This window comes from Leuresthes tenuis, unplaced genomic scaffold (assembly GCF_036924035.1).
Source record: "Leuresthes tenuis unplaced genomic scaffold, fLeuTen1.0.hap1 SCAF_16, whole genome shotgun sequence".
Lineage (NCBI taxonomy): Eukaryota > Metazoa > Chordata > Actinopteri > Atheriniformes > Atherinopsidae > Leuresthes > Leuresthes tenuis.
The window spans coordinates 29,661,864-29,683,755 of NW_027325370.1; the positions used below are offsets into that span (position 1 = coordinate 29,661,864).

General features: G+C 37.4%; 2 protein-coding genes across 4 annotated transcripts in view; both read left to right on the plus strand.

Annotated features, from left to right (window-relative positions):
- Window positions 1-13,471: 13,471 nt before the first annotated feature.
- Window positions 13,472-18,856, plus strand: hnf4a (hepatocyte nuclear factor 4, alpha). Its single transcript, XM_072367038.1, has 10 exons — window positions 13,472-13,696; window positions 14,678-14,852; window positions 15,129-15,223; window positions 15,656-15,762; window positions 15,850-16,005; window positions 16,539-16,626; window positions 16,727-16,879; window positions 17,035-17,271; window positions 17,355-17,477; window positions 17,915-18,856. Exons 1-10 carry the CDS (start codon window positions 13,609-13,611, stop codon window positions 18,055-18,057), a joined length of 1,365 nt encoding a protein of 454 aa, XP_072223139.1. The 5' UTR covers window positions 13,472-13,608; the 3' UTR covers window positions 18,058-18,856.
- Window positions 18,857-20,864: 2,008 nt separating this feature from the next.
- ttpal (tocopherol (alpha) transfer protein-like) overlaps window positions 20,865-21,892 on the plus strand; it is a 204,872-nt gene continuing 203,844 nt past the window's right edge. For 2 of the 3 annotated variants that reach the window (XR_011907850.1, XM_072366770.1), the window contains exon 1: window positions 20,963-21,867. Coding sequence is in view for 2 of the 3 variants with exons in the window: in XM_072366770.1 (XP_072222871.1) it covers window positions 21,658-21,867 (210 nt within the window). In the remaining variant the exon portion in view is untranslated. The other variant, XM_072366771.1, reaches the window with a different exon arrangement.

The following is a 21,892-nucleotide window of genomic DNA, read 5'->3' on the forward strand; positions in this document are numbered from 1 at the left end:
TTACGACAAGCAGAGCCCAGCCGAGCTATGGCTTGACGTGACTTACACGGAAATGTGCTCAATCTTTTTTGTAAAGTTTGCAAAGTTTCAATATATAGCTGATTAACAGCCTGAATAGGTGTAGGCACAGAGAAGTATGTTGCATTATCATATGTATAAAACCAAAAATTTGCACAAAAAACATTGTTTAATAGACCATTGGTATAAAGATGAATAGTAGTGGTCTCCATGGGTCCCACCACTGGAGACATTAAGGAAGCCAGAAGTAATACTCCTTGTCTGCACACACTGATATCTACCTTAATAAAAATTGTTGGACAGTATTTAACATATTTTAGTTAATAATACGAATGGAATATCAAGATGTGTATTGCTTATCAGCTTTGTACAGCAAAGTAATGTATTTCAAAGGGGCATGGACATGATGATCATAATAAAAACATACATACACAGAAGAGAAAAGACTAAAGAATTGTCCCTCTAAAAAAAAGATACTTACAATTTCATTATGACACAATGATTACATATACTGCAAAAACATATCTAGCTAACATGTACTGACCTATCAAAAATATGTCTAATTGTTTTGTGTCATGAAGTTCCATGAAGACACACATACTGGTTTATTCTTACCTAATCCCACATAAATTGTCATTGTGCCCAAAATTGTCACCAAATGTAGATTAATTCACAACTCTAATTAGTCCCTAGTTTTTTGCTAAAAACTATAGCACTTAGTTGTTTTATTTATACAGTCAAGGGCAGGCCACAGGAATATGCAGCGCTGGTGGATGAACTGAAACGTTGATGGATTTGGTCTGTTGATGGAATTTTAATTCTTCACTTTTAAGATATGTAAAATAAAAAGGGACATTATTACACAGAGTATTGGTCTCTCATTTACAAGGCCAGGAAACATTGTACAGGTCAGAAAATACTGGTTTGTTTGAAGAACTTTAAATGGATACAGAAATGTGTTTCACCTTAGGCTGATTACTGAGTTGCACTGTTTTGTACAATAGCAACATTTTTCTAAAAGGATTTGTTTACTGTATAGGCTTAACAAATCTTCCAAAACCAGGACATTTATATTACAAATACATTCTTTGGCAGCTACCAAACCTAAGCTCCTTTTTGACTGAGATCGGTTTATACTCCTTTGTCTAAAGAAGTTACAAACCATAGTTCAGCTCACTTTTACTTGAAAATGTGTCCAGGAAGCAATTCACGTGTAACATCTTGCACAGGCATTTTGTTCATGTTTCTTTTTGCAGATTTACATAATGAGAAAAAGCAAGTAGGAAAGATATCTGGAACCATCGAACCATAGATGTTTGGCACATTTTATCAAACTTTTTCCAGCATGTTCACTCCTCAACACTCAACTGTTTAGACAAGCCAACAAGTCTTTATCTTAACAGTTTAACCTATAGTTCATGAGATATAGTTTGTTTGTGTCTGACACGTGACATTAACAGCTTAACGGTCACTGCCTGGACAAACTCCCAAGCTCTGCTGTTGGCTGAATCACTTGGTGAGTGTAAACATGACAACAGCCGTTGAACAGCCCATCAGCAAATACCTGTTTGCCTCCAAAGCTGAATGACTTGTCAAAAGAGCACAGAGAGGCCTGGCCTCTTAATATATGCTGTCAAAGTTAAACACATAAGCAGAGCATTATCTAATGTGGAGGTCACACAGCAAAATTTAATAGGCACTGACTGTAAAAAGAATGTTTTGGGGAATATTTGTTTAATTGCAGGTGCTGTGTTGTGAGCATTTGCTATAAAGGAACCCAGACAGGTGACAGGATGGTAAAGTACTGGGAAACAAAAACAGCACTGCAGTGCAATTCTTAAACTTAAAGCAAACTAAAACTATTTAGAATTGTCACAATTGTTACAAAACAAGTACATTACAATTAGAAGTATAATATTTGTGATTTTGCTGAAATACTCATCATTATCACTAAAATAAACTTACGATCCTTCCAACCACAAGTAGTCTATGCATGACATCAATTTTCGTGACTGACATAGTAACACTTAAGCAGTAATTTTATAGTTATATTAGAGCAGTTTTATTTGAATCTATTTATAAAATTTTTTATCATAAGTCTGTTTGTGCTTTTGCTTTTAAGTGAGCATCCACACCAAGTGGAGTTATCATTAAACTATAAATTATCAAACTTTTCTTCTATTTTAATTAAGTTATAGGAATGTAAAATACCTGTCTGCAAAATAACTAGAAATTATACCTGTCAAGTAGATGCTGAAGAGTGAAGAGGACAATGTCTTAACATTGTGTTGTACAGGTACAAAGTAGATTGAAATGCAAGAAAGTCCAGATAGTTTACTGAGAAGATGTAAGTTTCTGGTAGGCCTAGAAACAGGCACGTTTTTTAAAATTAGTTTACAAATAATTTCAAGAAAGAAGAGGTTCCTGCTTTGCGATTCTAACTCAACAGTTTTCAGTAGTTTGTTTCTAGGTCTTTCTCTCTTTACTTTCATCTTCATCAAGTGAAATGTAGTTCCATCAAATTTAGATCAGGTGATCAATTCAGCCGTTGAATATTCAGCTTCTTTACTATCCAACAATCCTTGACTCATTTTGCCTTGTGTTTTGTGGTAATGTGTCACCTGCACTGTGAAACACTGCCCACTTGCCTTTGCTGTATTTAGCTAAATCTGAGCAGATTGTATATCCATGTGCTTTTCAGTATATCTGCCTGTTCTTTCTTCTGTCTGCTCATCAAAAAACGCTAGTGACCCAGTGTTCCTGGTGTCCATGTATGGCAATGCCATCGCACTGCTTCCATGCATTTTACAGATAATCTTCATGCAAGCAACATGAGTTGTACCAAGCTTTTCTTTCTTCTTCTCATCATTCTGCTACAGGTTGATCTTAGTTTCAACTGTCCAAAGAATACGGTTGCAGAGTTGCTCTAGCTTCTTAACATGTTTTTTGCAAAACAGTAATCAGCCCTTTTTCTTCTTGAGGTGTATGAATGGTTTGCATCCTCTGGTGAACCCTATGAAATGGTTCTTGTGAAGTCTCCTTTACAATGTAGGCTTCCATTATGGTGTCTTGCTTAGCGTTCTTTACTTGACTTGTTATTAAAATGGAAATGACCCTGTGGTGATATATTACTGTTTTTCCCGTGGACATCCACACCTTCATATGTTTCCAAGCTCAGCAGTGCATTCTTTTTATCATAATGTACCACAGTAAGATGTTTCAGCTATCTCTCTGATGGAGTTGTTTTGTTTTTGTAGCCTAAGATTGTCCTGTTTCACTTTCATTGAGGGCTTCTTTGACTGCTACAATATTCAAGGACCTCACACCTTCCTAATGATTAAGGAAATAATGAGAAATAGCCCATACCCTTCCATTCAATAGCTCTTGAGTTGTAAATATTATGGGTACATATAAAGACCTGTCTTTCTTAAATCATTTCTAAGAATAAGATGTGCGTACCCCAACTCAGAGCGGCAGACTGTATATAACTGTAATTCAAAAACCTAGAACTTGTAATCAACTTGTTTGGTTACATAGATACAATTATTTTTTTAAAAAGATGTGTGTCTGTGTCCCAGTATTCATCAGCCTACTTATTTTTCACCACTGACTGGAAATGTGTTAATTTGTTGGAAAAGATGACAACTGACTATTGGAACAGCTGTAACATTATGTAACTCATGACTGTAGATCACCTCACAACTAAATCTTTGATCTCTGTTTTTAGCATAGCTGGGGGGAAAAACTTGATGCTAAGAAACAAAAACATTAGATATTAAAACCTATCAAGTTTAGAGTTAAAGTTTGATAAGCATGCCCATGAGCCCTTACCACAATTACAGAAGGGGGGTTTCCCACATATGTACACTGTGCCATCTACCCAACCAAGGAGGCACTTCACTTTAAAGTCTGCATCATTAGGAACCATGTAGTAGATTTATTCAAGCTTTCTTATTCATCTAAGCTTCACCATGTGATCAGACATTAAAAGCAACACCTTAAAAAAGTGAGAGCATAGTGTTCTGTTGAACTAACCACTCTACTAATAAAATGAAAAGACAACCTATACCAGCAGAAAGCATAATAGTTAGATCTGCATGTATGTTTTTTACAGAAAAAGAAAGCCCAATTAGCAGCCTGCTCACTTGACGCTATTAATCCGGGTGTTCAAGTCTCCAATCAAATCTCATTGTGACAGGCATTAAGGGATTATCCCTGTGGGCTGTAGGCCCTTCCAGTCACCCTGGTGGCCCCAGGAAACAACATTATCAGGGAACAGTGGCACTGCTTCTCCTCCCAGCTTGCCTGAGCCTGGCTGGGCCTGAGAGAGCCGCCCAGGCTCATGGGCCTTCGCTCAGCTGGCCGGCTCACTATCAGAGCTCTGCCTTCACGGGGATGTATGGCCAGGATGGGACACTGCATTTCACCAACCCATGTAAAGGTAAAGGACACAGAGAGAGAGCTGTGAGGATTAGTTTGGGTATGTGACTTTTCCTGGCGTTTGCACTCTTGTTGTTGCAGTGAGGGAAGTGAAGCTGTTGGAGGCTGAACGATGAAACGCGTCAGAATAGAGATACTTCAGTTACAGTCGCCTGAATTCTAAGAAGAATGAAAAAAAGGTGTTCTGCAACTGTTTTGGGAGTGTGTTTTCACATGCTACTTTGCTGAACGCTGGATGTAGACTGACTAAACAGAGATTTAATGACTCAAGAATTTCTGAATGTGTACCTTTTTATGACCCTGGTGAATCGAACACTGGACTGAATATGAACTAGTGCTGAGTGTCCACATGATGGCAGTAGTCAATAGTAGTACAGTACATCAGAGGAAGAAAGAAAATAAACTAAATATTAGTCTAATTCTTGTTGTGGATTTATTTTGTAGATCGTATAAAAATGCAATGTGCAAGAAGTGTCAAAACAACATCCATGTGAATGTCACGATTCAGGTTTTTACATTGTAACAAGATTAGTGATGTCGTTCGGTGGCTTTAATTTGTTATGGGTGTATACATTCACTCAAGAAACTCTAGACAATGTAAAAGTGCTCTGTATTACATTGTATTACATGCATTACATATGAGTATTTCTGGTGTATCACTTGGGATATTCTAATTTAAGTTGAAAAATTAAAATACCTTTTGCACCAATACCAATGGGCCTGTAGTAGTCCTGTGAAAATACATACAGAATTGGGCCAGGAGAGAGCAGTATGCGACCTCAGCTGGTGGAACAAACACAGTGAATAGTGAACAAAGTGAGCTTAATGAAACAATCCAACCAAAATCTAATAAAGGGATCACCATGTCCTCTGAAGTAAACATGCTGCCATATAGGAAGTGAATGAAATGTACCAGGGAATAAAGCTACAAATGTATAGTTTGTTTACAGTATCAGTCAGATTATGATACACAAAGAAGTTATTTTGCTATAAACTTTGAAAAAACGGGATCACATTGTGTTCCTGAATATTATGTACCTTGTTATTCAAGCTGTGGAGGTTAAATGTCTATTGATTGGCTGATGACTGGAGGACCTATAGAGATAAAAGTTCTCAGAGCAGAGCTGCTGACATAGGTGATTGGGACAGCAGTCAAATGAATTCTCAGCAAAAAAGAGTTAATGGTTAGTGAACCTTATCAGAGACTGTGATTGATTTACGTCGTGCATGAGTCTTCATGTTTATTGATGCAATTGTTTACTTATTTGGTGCACAGAGGCTACTTAAGTTTTTTTTTAGTAAGACTAGATATAAAACATGATCAGACAAGTTACATTGAAGAATTTATTTGTGAAGAAAGTTGCCATCAGCTTTAATCATAGAGAAAGAGTGCTGAAGGGTTGAATTGCCTTGAAGGTATGAAAAGAAAAACAAGGCTTTAAAATGGTTAATACTACACAGCTATGGAGTGTACAAAAAGAGATCATTTCTATAATGAAATGCTGCGTAGTAAACTTTAAAAACTAAAAAACCTAACAGGCTGCTAATTAAACTACTGTAATTTGGATGGGGGAAAATTAAGTTGAAATATATTATCGTTTTCCACTTGCATACCTCCCTCATTTCCTAAAATCTAAGAACCTTTTGATATCATAAGATAAACAGACAGCAGAATGGCCACTTGCAGTTAATCACTGCCTGTTTACCTGGGGACAAAAAAGTAATCATGGGTTGAGACACGGCAACTTATCTGTAGGAATTTTGATTAACTGGTTTTGTTTTTCCTTTTTTTGTGGAAATCTTTTCTAAATACCGCAACAATTTTTAATGCAGTTTCATAAATACAGTTGGCTGAGGTACCTGAAGTAAACGTTTAAAAGTACATTTTTAAAACCTTTTCAACTAATATGGAATGATCTCTTCAATAAGATGACCAAAGCCACAGTTACCTGCCATTTTAGCACAAAACTTCAAAAGAGTGTAAATGGGCTTTAAATGATTTTTAAGACTTCTGAGGACATGTTAACTTCAGTTGGTCCATATAGTGCTATAATTTGACAAGAGAATGTAGAGTAATAAGTTATTTAGCTGAGCTGTTAGATTAGTTTGAACTAAAAATACAAAGATGCAACAGAAGTCTGCAGACAAACTTGCAAACATTTCACCGTCAGGAAATCAAAAATAATATTAATAATATCATTATGGTAAATAAACGATACCGAAATATTCCATCAGCACAGATGATATAATACTCCGCTGGTGAGCTACAGGGCTTGCATAAGTAGTGTTATTTGCACATAGTTATCTGTTGACCAGGTCTTTGCCATGACACTCTACTCACCTATCTCCACCATCTACTGCAGCAGTCTTTTTCTGCTGGCCTCAGATCTGTTGCAGTACGTTGTCTCCTTCTGTTTCACTCTTATCAACATCGACACGCTCCTGGATGTGCCTCACAAACACTCACAGTTCCACTGTGGTGTAGCTCTCTCAGAAAGTAACAAAATAGGTCCACAGACAAAATAGGTCCACAGACTGTCCTCCCAGCTTCTGGCTCTTTGATTTTGATTTTCACTATGTTGTTTCCCTGCTGCTTGCCTTTGAGATCGGACTTAGGGCAATGAAATGTAGTCATTGAGGAGAAGGTACAAATAGGCAGCGGTTGCAAATGGAGTTTGGTCAGTGGCCGGAGATTCTTATTCAGAAGATAGACAGGACTTTGTTCACAAACTGGAGTTTGAAGTTTCAAAGGGGAGAATCACACAAGTGTTACATCAGGTCTCAGCGATCCTTTGACTTTTAGCCCCGGGGCAAGAGTTTGGGTGACTGATTATACGACAGCTATGTCTGGCCCATCATATTTCAACATGGCTGCCTCCTCTATTCAACATGTATTCAACAGCAAAATGTCAGTTGTCAGTACAAAAATTCTGTGTAATAGTTCTTCCTCAACTTAAATCACAATATATTATTTATTCTAGTACTAGCACTGTAAAATTGAAACAATAAAAATCATGATATGAGTTTATGAGTCACAAATCATTTTCAGTAGTAAACACCCTGCCCGTTATAACCTTAACAAAAATTTACAGAAAAAACAACAACAAAAAAACAAAAACAGAAGATGCCTGGACAAAATACCAGGCAACTCATAATAAGCAAAACGTATTAATGTACTACAGAAAGCCTTTCCTTCATTGAATTGATGCAAAAACAAATACGAAGAGAAGGTTTTCAAATGTAATACAAGACTGTAGTGAAAACCAGTTACTCTGGAATTAGGCCAACCCATTTAGATTTTATGGGTTAGCCACAAATGGATGGCCAACATGGTCTACATTACAACTAAGAGTAAATCACGAAATCCGTTTCTCACTGTCTCTTTTGTATGAGCTAATTGACGGATCAGTCAACATTTTTCCCCTAAAGTTTTGGACATATGCTACCAACTTTTTAATTTTCAATTTCTATCATCTTTAAGATGAATTCATTCAAGTCTGATTTTCTTTTCAGCCAACCGAGTAACAACGAGAGAGGAAAAAATACTTTTCTTCATTTTCTGTGTTGCCCATTGATTACTACCTGTTCCTTTCGTTTAAACTGTAAAATCATCAAGAGAGCTGACTAACAACAAACATCAGGACTAGCTTATGCTAATTAATTAACTTAATGCTGATACTGTGCAGGGCGAGTTACAATAACACATCAACATTTACACACGTATAGTTTACATAATATGATTATTTTAGCAAAAACATGGCAGCAAACATAACTAGGTAGCTCTTTTCACAAATGGTTTCAGCTTTATTCCAGCAAAAAAGACGTCCTCCTTCGTCCTCCAATGCTCCTCTTTGGTAAATCACATTAATACATACAGCAAGGCATCATGGTATCAACTGAAAAAAGTTATAGCAACAACATAAGCCTTCTCCTCAATATGAGAAGAAAAGGTACAAGTTGTGCATCACAAAAAGCTGTCTGAAGCAAAAAAAAACATCATCAATATTGACTTTAATTTTGGCGTTTTAAAAAAAAATCATACATTTTTGCTGCTGAACTGGTTTCTTTGTGGGAGGGAGTTGTGGCAATGGTGATGTTTGCTTGCCTGGTGCTTCTGCTGTAGCTGTAATTACTGTGTTTTAATTAGCATTTCCTTATCTTATTGCTCTGTTAGGGGCAGCATTCTTCTGGCAACACCGGCTACTGTCAGCTACAGTCGCCAGATATCTCAACAACATAATACATAAACATTTTTCATTCAACGTCAAAGATTTTGCTTTTTCCAACTTGGCTGATAGCTATAGTTATTTTTTTTTTCAGTTTTACAGATTGTGTTAGCTGTAGTGCCCTAACCTAACCAGGAAATAGTGTTGCCTACCTCTAACCAAATAGTCGTGGTGAGTAACATGGCAAGTGAAACCGAACGAGTAAATAAACAGCTATTTGAGCTGACACCTGCCTGTGAATGAACCTGTCACCTCTTAGAATTTTGTCATCCGCTATTATAAAGTTCCACCAATCAAGTCAGTCAAGCCAGTCATCCACACAAACATGTGTCACTTTAAGGCCTGATTCCCATTTTTTGATAGAAAGACTGAATTTTGCATGTTGATTTGTAGAAAAGATTTTTTTTACATTTTTTAAAATCGAGTCCATTAGAGTTGGAAAGGTTTGGAGATAAGCGCTTTTTGCAATGGTCAAAAAACCTGTAAACACCAGCTAATATTTGGCTTTTGAGGACAACAGGAAATTGCTAAACCGGCATTAAATCCAGGTTTAATTGACTCAGCTGTAGTCTTGGATATCTATCACCATCAAAGAGTCTAAATCAATTTAATTTACCTGTCCACAAGACAGTTAACAGCTAACTCTGAGCTCTGCTGTTTGGGCTAAGGTCCCACACAGTATGTAGGATCAACTGTAATGCCATCACTTTATATTGCTGTTTGTTTGCGGTTCATCCTTCTACTGATTGCAGGTTTGTTCCTTGGAAGGAGGTTGTATTTACTCTTTTAGTTCTGAGTACCTTGTGGCTGCCTGAACACTGAGTGAAATCAAGCTACTACTGGCAATTTAACTGAAAAGGATTTAGTTGACTTGTTCTATTTTGAGTTAAAAATGGCACTGGTGGCCCTCCATGACATCATCTTTCAAGGCACATTTGTATTGGGAACATTTTACTGCAGTCAACAGTTTATGGGACAGTTAGTTTAGCTGTTTCCCTGTTTTCCATTTTCATATTAAACTTTGCTGAGCTGGCCTGCAGCTCTCAGGCCCATTCAAGAGACAGATATTGATCTCATAGAATTGAAGATCTGAAAGCACCATATTTCAAACCAGTTTCAAACTATTGCTTTCAGATATTTGTTGTAATGGATATACACTAAAAACATTCAAACAGACGTGATACTTGTCGACATTTTCACCAGTTTCCAAATGACAACATGGAATTGCAGTTCCCTGTCTGAATCTCTTGAATCAAATTTGTCACGAGAATAAACAAGTGTGGTCATAAATCCACATGTTTTACAGCTTGCACATAGAAGTCCAGCCCTTGAATGTGTGTGCATGCCTCCACCACATAATGCAGATAAGTTACTGGAGATTTTCAAGCTGGCCTATCTTACACGTAAGAACAGTTTGTCAGTTCATGATTAAGAAAGCTATAACCTTACAGATTATACTTTATAGTGCAGTATATGACTGCTCCTTGAGAACTTTGCTGAAATTTAAGATGGGACCATCGATAAAACACTTTAATGACCGGAGAGATTAGATTTGCAGTGAGTGACTCATTCATAGCTCCACAGTGATTTTCCCATCCTCAGTAATCCCCTCCCCCAGCTCACATGCTTACTGCTTTGAAATAATCAGCACACTTCTTAAGCAAATACAGATATTGCAGAAGAGCAGCATGGATCGAACATGAAGCAGTGTTGTAATGGATGACCTCTGAACACACAAGTGAAATAACACGGTCTGATCGAGCTGCGATTGATGCAAAGCAATCATCAGTGAGCACTACAGGAGAGTGTAAATGCCTGTTAATCATTTTTTGATCATGAGTGCAGTTTCCATTGAACTAATCATGTTTATTATCTTTACACTATCATCATACTGTAAGGTCAGTTGATTTAATTCTATGATTATACAGACAGAAAAGTATAGTTTCTGTAGTTCTTAATCAGAGCTTGATCACATCCATTTTCACTTTTGATTCAATTATTGTAAGAGGTGGTTTTGTCAATATTTAATCAATGAAACACATCATCTCAGGATCATGGACAGGAGCCTCTAGGAATGTTATAGTGTTTGCACCCTGGAAGAAAAATATTTTTATGAGTCTCTAGTATAATTTAAGTGCATGGTTAACAAGTTCACCTACATGGGGTTTACTGCCTCCTAATTCTGGCTGAACTTGGGATCATTGACCTATTGCTGTGTACTGGCACTTTCTCTTCAAATACATGACTACTGTTTGCTGTGTGACAGGTAAGAGAGGACCACTTGCGCAAGCAGAAATTTTGAATTTGAAAATGTGATTTCAGACAACCATTCAGACTTTACTTATGGACCAATGTCATCTTTCTCGCATCGAATGTGTTGAATTTAAAAGAAAACCTTCTTTCTTAACCTGGCAATAAGAAAAAATATTGCATTCTTTATATATCGAAATCTTTTAGCTACGCTGTTTATTAAAACTTACAAACATCTTTCACCTCAACAGTGAGTTGCAATCATTAGCCACCTTATTTCAGTACACAGGGGACCATCAGGTGTATTAATGAGTTTTTTTAATAACAGGTGAGGCAGGAAAAGACAACAAAATCTGACTCCAGTTTATTCTCATATGGTTTTGATCCAACATTATTTTGCCATAACTTTAAAAATACACAACAATCTCCAGCTGTAAAGGTATCTCTCACCTCTAAAGGGAAAAGTTACAAAGTAATTGTTTTTTTTGTTTTTTTTTTGTAAAAATATCATGATCCTAAATTAATTATACCAAATTCATTGCTATAACCCCATTAAAACTTAATTTTCCACAAGCTTCCTCCCAACACAAACCATATACCTGTTTACTCCTCTACTTTGGACATGTATATTTGTTCTTGTACAGGTGTATATCTGGGTAATTCATTCATGCTCTATCATATGTGCCAGTTATTTTGATGATAATATACAGGCTGTAATCCAAAGAATCATTCATCTGACAGATATTGCCAGCTCTAGATGAAAGTTATTTTGTCAAAAAAGGTTTATTAACAAAACTCAGGTGCACTTGACATTAGTTGAACTGAGCCTTTAACATAATTAAAATCCTTGTAAATAGTAATATAAATAACAGGACATGTGATAATATTAGGTGTCACCAATAAGTACAGCACATTAACTTGTGATGATTTATCTTCATAATTAAGTACTTTTATTTAATGTTTGGTCATTACAATGATGAATGAATGAAGACAACAAATTCCCTTTTATTTAGCAAATCTTTATTGTTATTAACTCTACCCTGCAGTTTGCTTTTGAAATGATATTTTCCACAATGTAATAAATTATTCTGTTGACTAATGGAGAAAGGTTATTTCTAATTATGCCCACTAAGACATACTTTTAAGGAAATATCAAAGAGCTAAGACTTTGTGACAATTTTTAAATCTGATCTGTATTTTCTGAGCTGTCTCTCAGAGGAGCAGCTGCTTATGGACCAGCCTCACGTGCACCTTGCGGTTTCACAGACAATGAGGGCTTTTACATTAGCAAGAGTTATTTCTCTGGTTAACTATGACAGAATTATCAAAAAGAAAAGTAAAAATGACCTTTCTACAGAATCACAGTCCTGCCATTCTCAATGCAATGTTGTATAAGAACATTTTAATGGCAGCTAATTCATCTTTTTTGATAAAATCATAAGATGCAAAGTAGATCGTAAACATAACAGTTTATTTCTGTCTACTGAGGATACATTGCAGAAAACTCAGTTTGAAGTAACTTATGTCAGAATTAAATAACTGCAAGTTTTGAAGTATTTTGTGGGATATCTGTGTTGAGGAAGGTCAAATTTGTTTTAGTGTCGGTGGAAGTTTTGTACATGGAGTCAGACAGCCTGCCTTCATCAGTGTGAACATCAGTGTGAGATTTTGAGCCGAATGAGCTGAGTAGAATTATAAATTGAATGAATGAATGAATTTATTTCAGACAAAAAAAAGTGATTGATAAACAGTAGTTACAAAAAGAACAATCCCAAATAACATATACATAGTCACCAGTATTAGCTCAACATCGCATTACATATTCATATATAAATTTGAACATGAATAGAAACTAATAATACAGACAAGATTTCCAATTGAATAAACTTGTAAATATTTATACCTTCAGATATGACATTAATTAATGCAACTTGTCTGAAAATGGATATGAAGAAGCAAAACTTATTTATTAATACCCCTTCTCCCTCTAATTGCCCTTATAATAGATTAACTAGATTAACATTACGATACATTTCTAGCTTCACTGCTAAAGTAAATGTACTTTTTCACCACTATGGCTTTCCCATCAGACATTTGGGGAAGGTTAAGCTATTTGTGCCTCATGTGGATGCAATAAGAAGTGTGCATGTGACATCAGCATGTAATTGAAAGTACCAGTGATATAATTTAAAGTGGTGGAGTCATGATTGACCTCATATAGCTCTAATAGAGGGTTTATCTACGACAGACAGAGAGAGCCATCCTAAGGTGGCTGATACTGATGTTGTGCGATGTCCTCACAAAAAAAAAAAAAAGAAAATGCTGTGATTCACCGTAGAAGGGGCTAGTTAACCATCAACTTGACAGACACTCCACCTCTCCTCTGGTTAGTGGCTCAAGGGACAGGGGAGAAGGAGCTGAGCTCTGCTGTCAGTAACTGCTCTCCTCTCTGTCACCGGTAGGTTCTCATCACACTCAGTCGGAAAGGAGCTGTCCTGTTACAAGGTGGAGCTAGGCCTAAAAGAGAGGAGGGGGGGTTACTAGAGAAGTGTGTGGGGGTGTGAGAAAAGAAAGGAGGAGGAGGTGGGGGGGGGCACATTAGCTTTTCTTAGACGAGTCTTTCTGCCCCACTGTCAGGTAGTTGAGTATTTGTTTGCCCAAACCACTGGTAGACATGGACATGGCAGACTACAGCGAGGCTCTGGATCCAGCTTACACCACGCTGGAGTTTGAAAGCATGCAAGTGCTCCCTTTGGGCACAGGTGAGTCACATATATGCAACTCTGGCATTGAACTTTGAAACTTTTACTGATTTAAAACTTTGGTCGGGAGAGCACAGTGGGAGCTCTAGCATGAAGTGATAAAAAGGGGTCATTTGTCCATCTGCTGCTGCTCACAGAGTAATCATCCTGTGCAGTGGTCTTGTTTTATCACTTGCAATAGCAGAACATTAAGAGATTTTGTTTTATAAGCCTGCTGTTTTCTCAAAGCATTCAGGTCATTTGGTCCAAGTCGTTTCAACCTGTTTCAGCTTGTGCAGTGATGTGGTGTCAAACTGATTGATGGATTGATATTCACTCTTAGATGATGCAGTAGCTGGAGTATCATGATCACCCTTCTCTTGTTACAAACGGTCATTTCCCACAGAGTTTAAGCTGAAGAAAAAGGATGCAGTTTTTTGATATGTGCTTACAATGACACCTACTTATTTGTACAGGCAGTCTCCCATGACCTGTGGCTGTGATTCTAATATTCCCAATGAGTGTTAAAGGAAAGGGAGGCCTGATGGGAAGCTGTTTCAAGCAAACTCGCCACTTAACTTTTTTATCACTTCTACACATTTTCACTCTATCATAGAAATATATGACAACGTTTCCATACAAGTCAACCTGCCATATTTAAACCAGTGCATACATTCCAGCATGTGTCATGACATATCCTATGATTGATTGAGGTCGTCTTATGACTGTGAGTGTGGCTAAAGAGAAAACTGTCTTCAGTGATTGCGTTTATAAAGATAATCAAGCTAACAACAGTTACCCTCTGTTGAGTCTATCTGAGCTACTCAGTAACTTAAAAGATTCTTGTAAGTTCTGATTAAGGCTGATTTTGATCAGCCATCATTGGAGCTCATTCATGTTTTCTCTCTTGCCATTCACACCTTCTTAAATCAAACTCACTCAAGAAAAAGCCTGCTGACTTTTTTTGATTACATATTCTCTCTCTCTTGCTTCTTGTGTTAGACTCCTCACCGGCTGAAAGCACCAACATGAACACCACTGGCCACCTGGCGGTAGGCAGCTTGTGTGCCATATGTGGAGACAGAGCAACTGGCAAACATTATGGGGCCTCCAGCTGTGACGGCTGCAAAGGCTTCTTCAGACGAAGCGTCCGCAAAAATCACATGTACTCATGCAGGTGAGGACAGCGTTGCTTTTCAGGAGAGAAATCTTTCAGTGCCACTGAAGCAAAGCATTGCACATCCGGCAGCTGGAACTTATTCTCAGCTATATATGTCAATTAAATCAAATAACCTGATGATTGGTATTTTGCTATAAAGAAATGGCAAATACAATTAATCAATGTATCTGAATGATCAATTGTTTGACTAATTGTTGCAGCAGTTTTTGCTTTCCTCATTAAGTTTCCTTTTGGATGGCACAACAGCTTAAATGTTTTTCATCTTCTTTTCAGGTTCAGCAGACAGTGTATTGTGGACAAAGACAAGAGAAACCAATGCAGATACTGCAGACTGAAGAAGTGCTTTAGAGCTGGCATGAAGAAAGAGGGTAAGAGCATTCTATTTCTGCAAATAAACTGACTCAGCCTATAAACCTCTTTTGTAAAAGCTTGGAAAAAAAAAGAAATTTTAACTTAATCACTGTCACACTGTGTGAGCTGTCTTCACTAAATTGATGTGGGTGTTGCAATGCTCGGGAGAGTACTATTTTGTTAATGTTCACTCCATGGAGTGCTGAAGTCTCTGACCAGCTTATGCTGAGCAAACATTTCCAAGTAATAATGGCCATATACTGATAGACAGGACAACCTCAGGAGACTTCTTTTTCTTTTGAATATCTCAGGATTCAGTCAACATCAGGTCAGAGAATTGTTTTCTCGTCTTTTAATTTTATTATAGTTTTATTAAATCCACAACTTTATTTTTTATTGCAATCTCCAACCTAATACAGCTGGTTCATTGATGATCTGTGTGTTTTTAGCTGTACAAAATGAAAGAGACAGAATCAGCACCAGGAGATCCAGCTATGAAGACAGCAGTTTACCATCTATCAATGCACTCATTCAAGCAGATGTTCTGTCAAGACAGGTAAAGCTCACTGAAAATCCTGCATCAATCTACCATTAGTCACCTGTACCAAAGAATTGAATGGTTTCACAATCTGTGTTTGTATAGATCACGTCACCTGCTCCTATACTGAATGGCGATATAAGGACCAAAAAGATCGCCACAATCACAGACGTCTGCGAGTCTATGAAACAGCAATTGCTTGTTTTGGTGGAGTGGGCCAAGTACATCCCAGCCTTCTGTGACCTGCCCTTGGATGACCAGGTAAAACTCATGCACAGACAGAGTGTACATAATGGTATAGACACTCTGGTCACTCATCAACCAGTCGACTCACAACCATGATGTGGTCTGCAGGAGCACATGGCTACAGGCTTGCCTCTGAATGTGTTCTTTCTTCATAGAATAAAACCTGGCAACAAAAAGGAGGGTAGATTAGACACATTTCCAAAGAGGACTTTTCACACGCAAACTTCTTCAACCAGAATAGTTAATGTATTTTAATCCTGAGTTAGAATATGATGAGCTGGTTTTAGAGTTATATCCCTCCTCGAAAAAATATAGAATCATTAACAGTGTGATCACCAGGCCTTAGTCACTGATTTGCTGATGCAGAGTGAGAGCCTGGGCTTCCTACCAGAGCTTTTTGTTTATCCGGTATTTTAAGCTTCAATGTAATAATGTTACATTGAAGTTTAGAGAGAACAGAACTACTGTACAAAATACCTAAAGGTCAGCATTATAATGCAAAAGACTGAGATATCACCACACAATGGTAACAATGGTCTTTGTTCCAGGTGGCATTGCTTCGAGCTCATGCAGGAGAGCATCTCCTGCTTGGTGTTGCAAAGAGGTCCATGCTGTATAAAGACATCCTCTTATTAGGTAGAATTGAAAAATAAAGAGGCATTATTGCACTCATACTGAAAATATATTTTCTTTAATTCTTGTTGTACATTTTATTTAAAATGTGCTTCACCCACAGGAAATGATCACATTATTCCCAGAAACTGTCCAGAGTTGGAGGTGGGGAGGGTAGCAGTTAGAATCCTGGATGAGCTGGTGCTTCCTTTCCAAGAGCTTCAGATAGATGACAACGAATATGCTTGCTTGAAGGCTATAGTTTTCTTTGACCCAGGTACTACTCCTGACAAAACTTTCTTGTCACTTTTCTTTTCAAGCTGATAACACCATTCACAAGTTCAAAAGCTAGGGATGCATTGTACTGTATGAAGATGCTACTCATTAACATACTTCTCTTTTGTAAACTTTTGTGCTTCTGTTTGCTTACAGATGCTAAAGGTCTTAGTGACCCTGCAAAGATCAAGCGAATGCGATATCAGGTCCAGGTCAGCCTGGAGGACTACATCAATGACAGGCAGTACGACTCTCGTGGCCGCTTTGGGGAGCTCCTCCTGTTGTTGCCAACACTACAGAGCATCACTTGGCAAATGATTGAGCAGATCCAGTTTGTCAAGCTCTTTGGAATGGCCAAGATCGACAACTTGCTCCAAGAAATGCTTTTAGGAGGTGAGTGGTTTCTCTCATTTTTTCACTTTTCAAATGATTCATCCTTCTACTGATGCATATAACAAAATGCTTTTGTCTCTTAGGTTCTGCAAATGAAGCTCCACATGCACCTCACTCTCTGCACCCTCACCTGGTTCAAGAGCATCTCAGCAGCAATGTTATAGTGACCAGCAACATGGCAACACCAATCCATAATGGCCAAATCTGTAAGCACGAAAAATGAGTATTACAACTGCTGTTTATTTATTGCTGACAAACACTAAAGGAAATTAAATTTTTTTGTCCATCCAAGTTTAATCAAGTCAATCTGTAAAATTAATCTAAGTTAACAATAATCAATTATATGTAATTGAAGCAAGACTAATTTCCTCAGTCAGCTCCATGTGCGTTCCAGTCAGGTAGCTTAAAGGTCAAACAAGGTAGACAGAATAATCCGTTAAATTCTTCATGGAAACTAATCAGGCTTACTTTGTCAAAGAAAACTTCTGTTTTTCATTCCTAATGTGTTTAATGCTCTAAGAAATTTCACTAAAGCACTCCATATCCAAAATACTTTATATTGCACAGTGGAAAATCTACACCTGCTTATTCTGCAGTTCTGCCTCTAACGTGTTCCTTTTTCTCTCTTTTTTCTTCTTTTCAGCCACTCCTGAAACTCCAATTCCATCTCCACCAACTGCCTCAAGCTCAGAACATTACAAAATGGCCCAGGGGGTCATAGCTACTGTACCCAAGCAGTCAACCTCCATCCCTCAGCCAACCATCACAAAGCAAGAGGCCATATAACAGCTTTTTGAATACTTATTTCTTCAACTTTTTTATTATTTCAAACCAGGGTCTTTATTTGAAAGTTTATTAACAATCAGCATTTAAGCTGTTAACTTGACTGAAACAGTAATGTAGCTAAATGTAATTACAAGTTCCTAACAGATAGTTTTCAGGGTTTATTTAGAATATAGGGGTGGTTGAGCTCCATAGCTCAAGGAAAGCCAGATAAAACTATTAACATTGTAATTTTCCAGGCATACTGTTGTTCTATAACGTTTCTTCGAAGTTCACTGCTGCAAATGTAGTTCATTATTGGGTAACATTCAGTGCATGCAGTGAGGCTTAAGTTAGACATGGTGAGCATATGAATATTTTATGAATGTTACAACAAGCCTTACATTTTCGTACATTTAGTTTTTTTATGTTTATTAGTGATAAAACAAACTCATAAAAAAAGATGAGGAAAGGCTTTGAATGAGCTCAGGTTTTTGGGACTCTTAAATGTTTTGTGACAAAACCTTTCCATTTGTGGTTTGTTTTATGTACTGCAATAAAGACTAAATTCTAAAATCTACATGCAGATAGCCACGCTTTGTACACAGGTGCCACTTCATAGGAACACATGCTGGGGAAGTTTCTCAATGATATGTTGTGTTGGTTTTTAAAGAATATGTATTGTATTTTTTGTTTAGTGTTTTGTCATGGTTTAACAGATTAAATCAATCGTGCTTTGTAACCTGTACTGCCTTACAAAACCAGGCAATATGTTTGCCTTACAATGTGAAAATGACTTAATAAATCTTTCTGTTTATTTTTATATTGCATTTTCGGCTGATTATATTCTATGCTGAGGTCATAACAGAAGAATTCACTTAAGGGATAATGTGGAATGATAAGTGGGAAAGCACTGGGGAGAAAAAATGGGTCCAACGTGGCAGTGTTGCTTGGTCTCCGATAAGCTATCATAAAATCATCACAGATAGTACAGACAGCAACTTCAAAGACATATTTTAACACTCCACCTGGGAAAAACAGGTGCATTTCGGCTTAACTATTATCTTTTTTTTTTTTTTGCAACAAGGGCTCCATAAGTTTAACGAATCAAAAAATCTGTTGAATGATCTGTTTGACATGAAAATGTTCCAAACATGTGAAGACATAAAATGTTTTTAACCACAAGAGAATAATGTTTAAAAAAGACTGAAGCAGCTTTGTAGCATCAATCTTGTATGTTTCGAAAAGGTTCCCTAAGTTTTGTTTTCCTGACACATATTCATGCAACACTCAAGTGGATTTTATCACCCAGGTTTGTTTAAGTAAATCAACTTGTAGACACTTTATTCACAGTTCACACTTTGCTCACTACTCTCAGGGGGAATGACAGGGCGAATGCACATCTTTAAAGAGAACGTGGAACAAATTTCAAATGTAATTACAGGGTTTTATTTAAGTGTTAAGCAATTGTTGTGTCCACTTCATATATATGGGTTGGGTCAATTTAATCTTCAATTAAAGAAAACTAAATCTCGTTGCATGAACAAGTACTTTTGAACGAAAAAGTGTGATATGAGTAAACTAAAAAAAACCTATACCTACTCATTCAACAACTACTACCACTAACATTTACTACCCACTTAATTAAACTGAGACACAATCCTTTTAGATGCACTTTGTCAACCCCGGCAGATAATGTTGACCCAACCCAAATAGACTCATTTGAAACAATAGAATTGCTTAATGCTAAAAGAAAACCACAGAATTGTGGGGAAATTTGATAGGTGCTTTTGTTTAATTTTTCATGAAGTTCATGCTTGATTTTCTCACAGTCAAGAAGAATGAATAACTTAACAGACCTCAATTCATTACATTTATGTTGTGCTGTGAGTATCGGGAAAAATGAGGCATCCAACCATGGCTTGACTTGAGGCATGAATGCGAATCCAAAGCATGATCAGGCAGAGCAACAGTGAACTCAACATCAGCATATAGACAATCTCCTCATTGGACCTGTGCCAAACAAAGGTTCCAGTAACATCATCTTGCCCAATGGAGATTTGTGATTTATCACTGAAAATCTCCTTAATTCTATCATCCATATTCCATGACTGGTTCTCTCTAACCCAATGTTAACTTGATTTCTTCTGTTTAGGTGTTAGAGATGGTTTAGATTTGGCTTTTTTGTATGTTAATCCCATTTCCCTCAATCCCTTTCTTACAGTTCATACACAAACATTGACCTGCGTTTCTCTCAATTTGTTTTCCAAAAATAGTGTAATTTTGTTTTACATTTTTTGTTTTACATCTTTTACATCATATGTAAAATAGATTTACATACGTAAGATATGTTTATTCATTTTATTCTATTTTGTTACAAAATAAAACAGTTGAATGAACATCCTCCAAGACTGGTGATTCCATAATATTATTGCCAGGGCCTGTGATTCATGCTGAGAGAGAGAGAGAGAGAGAGAGAGAGAGAGAGAGAGAGAGAGAGAGAGAGACGCAGGCTCAGCAACAAGTAAGCCTATCCTGCCATCTACTGATTTGAGTTGTAAATGGAACCGTAACGTCTCCAAGGCTCCGTGTTTGACTGATGGGGGGGGGGGGGGGGGGGGGGGGGGGGGTGCTTGCTACTTGACATAATTCAGTAGGTCAAGCGACATTCTATAATAACTATTTTATTGATAATATTAAAGGCTGTCACAAATAAAAAGGATTTTTTTGTCTTTACGTCTGTGCAGTGTCAAAATATGTCAGGATAGCCTAAATTCCTATGGACCAGGAAGGCAGCTTGGCCATCCAAATAATCAACGTACATTTCGACGGCTGTGGTGAGTCAGCAGCGTTTCACATGCTGCAAATAGACCAATGAGATAGCGCCGTCTCTGTACCCGGAAAGAAGATTTTCCCGACAGGTCGGTAGTGATTTTAGATGAACTGGTTTGTTGTTTTCAGTCGTTGCTGCCCTTTTCTGAAACCAGTCATACCTTGCCAGCGTGTGTTCATCAATGTCATCTACGTCTGTTATAGAGGGTTAATGTTAAACGTATTTCTAGTTAGCATTCAGTCATCAGTCTCTGCCGCATTGGTTGTGTTCGGGTTTAGATTAGCCCAGGTTCGGACCCATTAATGAAATACTTATCATGATAACGTTGTTGTCGAGGAACCTGGAGAACGAACCTACTCTATGACCGTTGTATATTCTCCTGCTATAGTTAATTTCATATATATATATATATATATATATATGTGTGTGTGTGTGTGTGTACTGAACAAATAAAAAGGTAACAATGATGTAAAATTTACGCAGCTGTGAACGCGTCACAAGTGAATTTACTTGAGCACAATTTTTAGGAGCTTTATATTTTTATAAATAACAACACTTACTTGACAGCTTTTACGCTTTTTTTCATGCAAAGCCTGTTATGACTATTCTTTTACAAAGTGCTGTGTTTTCTAAATTGGTATGTACTATATTTGAACGTAGGGCAGTAGGTGCTCCACTATTTCATGCTAACCTTAAAAGAAAAAAACACCTTCCACCAGTGAAACTAGAAGGCAGTGCTTCAGGTGGTGTTTCAGTCTTGCTTTTTGTGAACAGCTTCACCCAGTCATTCCATGGCCGATCAACATGAGTATGACAGTCTCAGTCATCCTTCAGCGGACTCTGCCGCAGCTGCAGGACAGAGCTGGTTCCCCAGACCCCCTCCACCCATCTATTCCTGCACCCTGACCCATGAATTGGTGGCCAAGGCACGGGAGGAGCTCCAGGAGAAGCCAGAGTGGCGTCTCCGTGATGTCCAAGCTCTGAGAGACATGATTCTAAAGGTTTTGCATTGTACTTTTACATCAT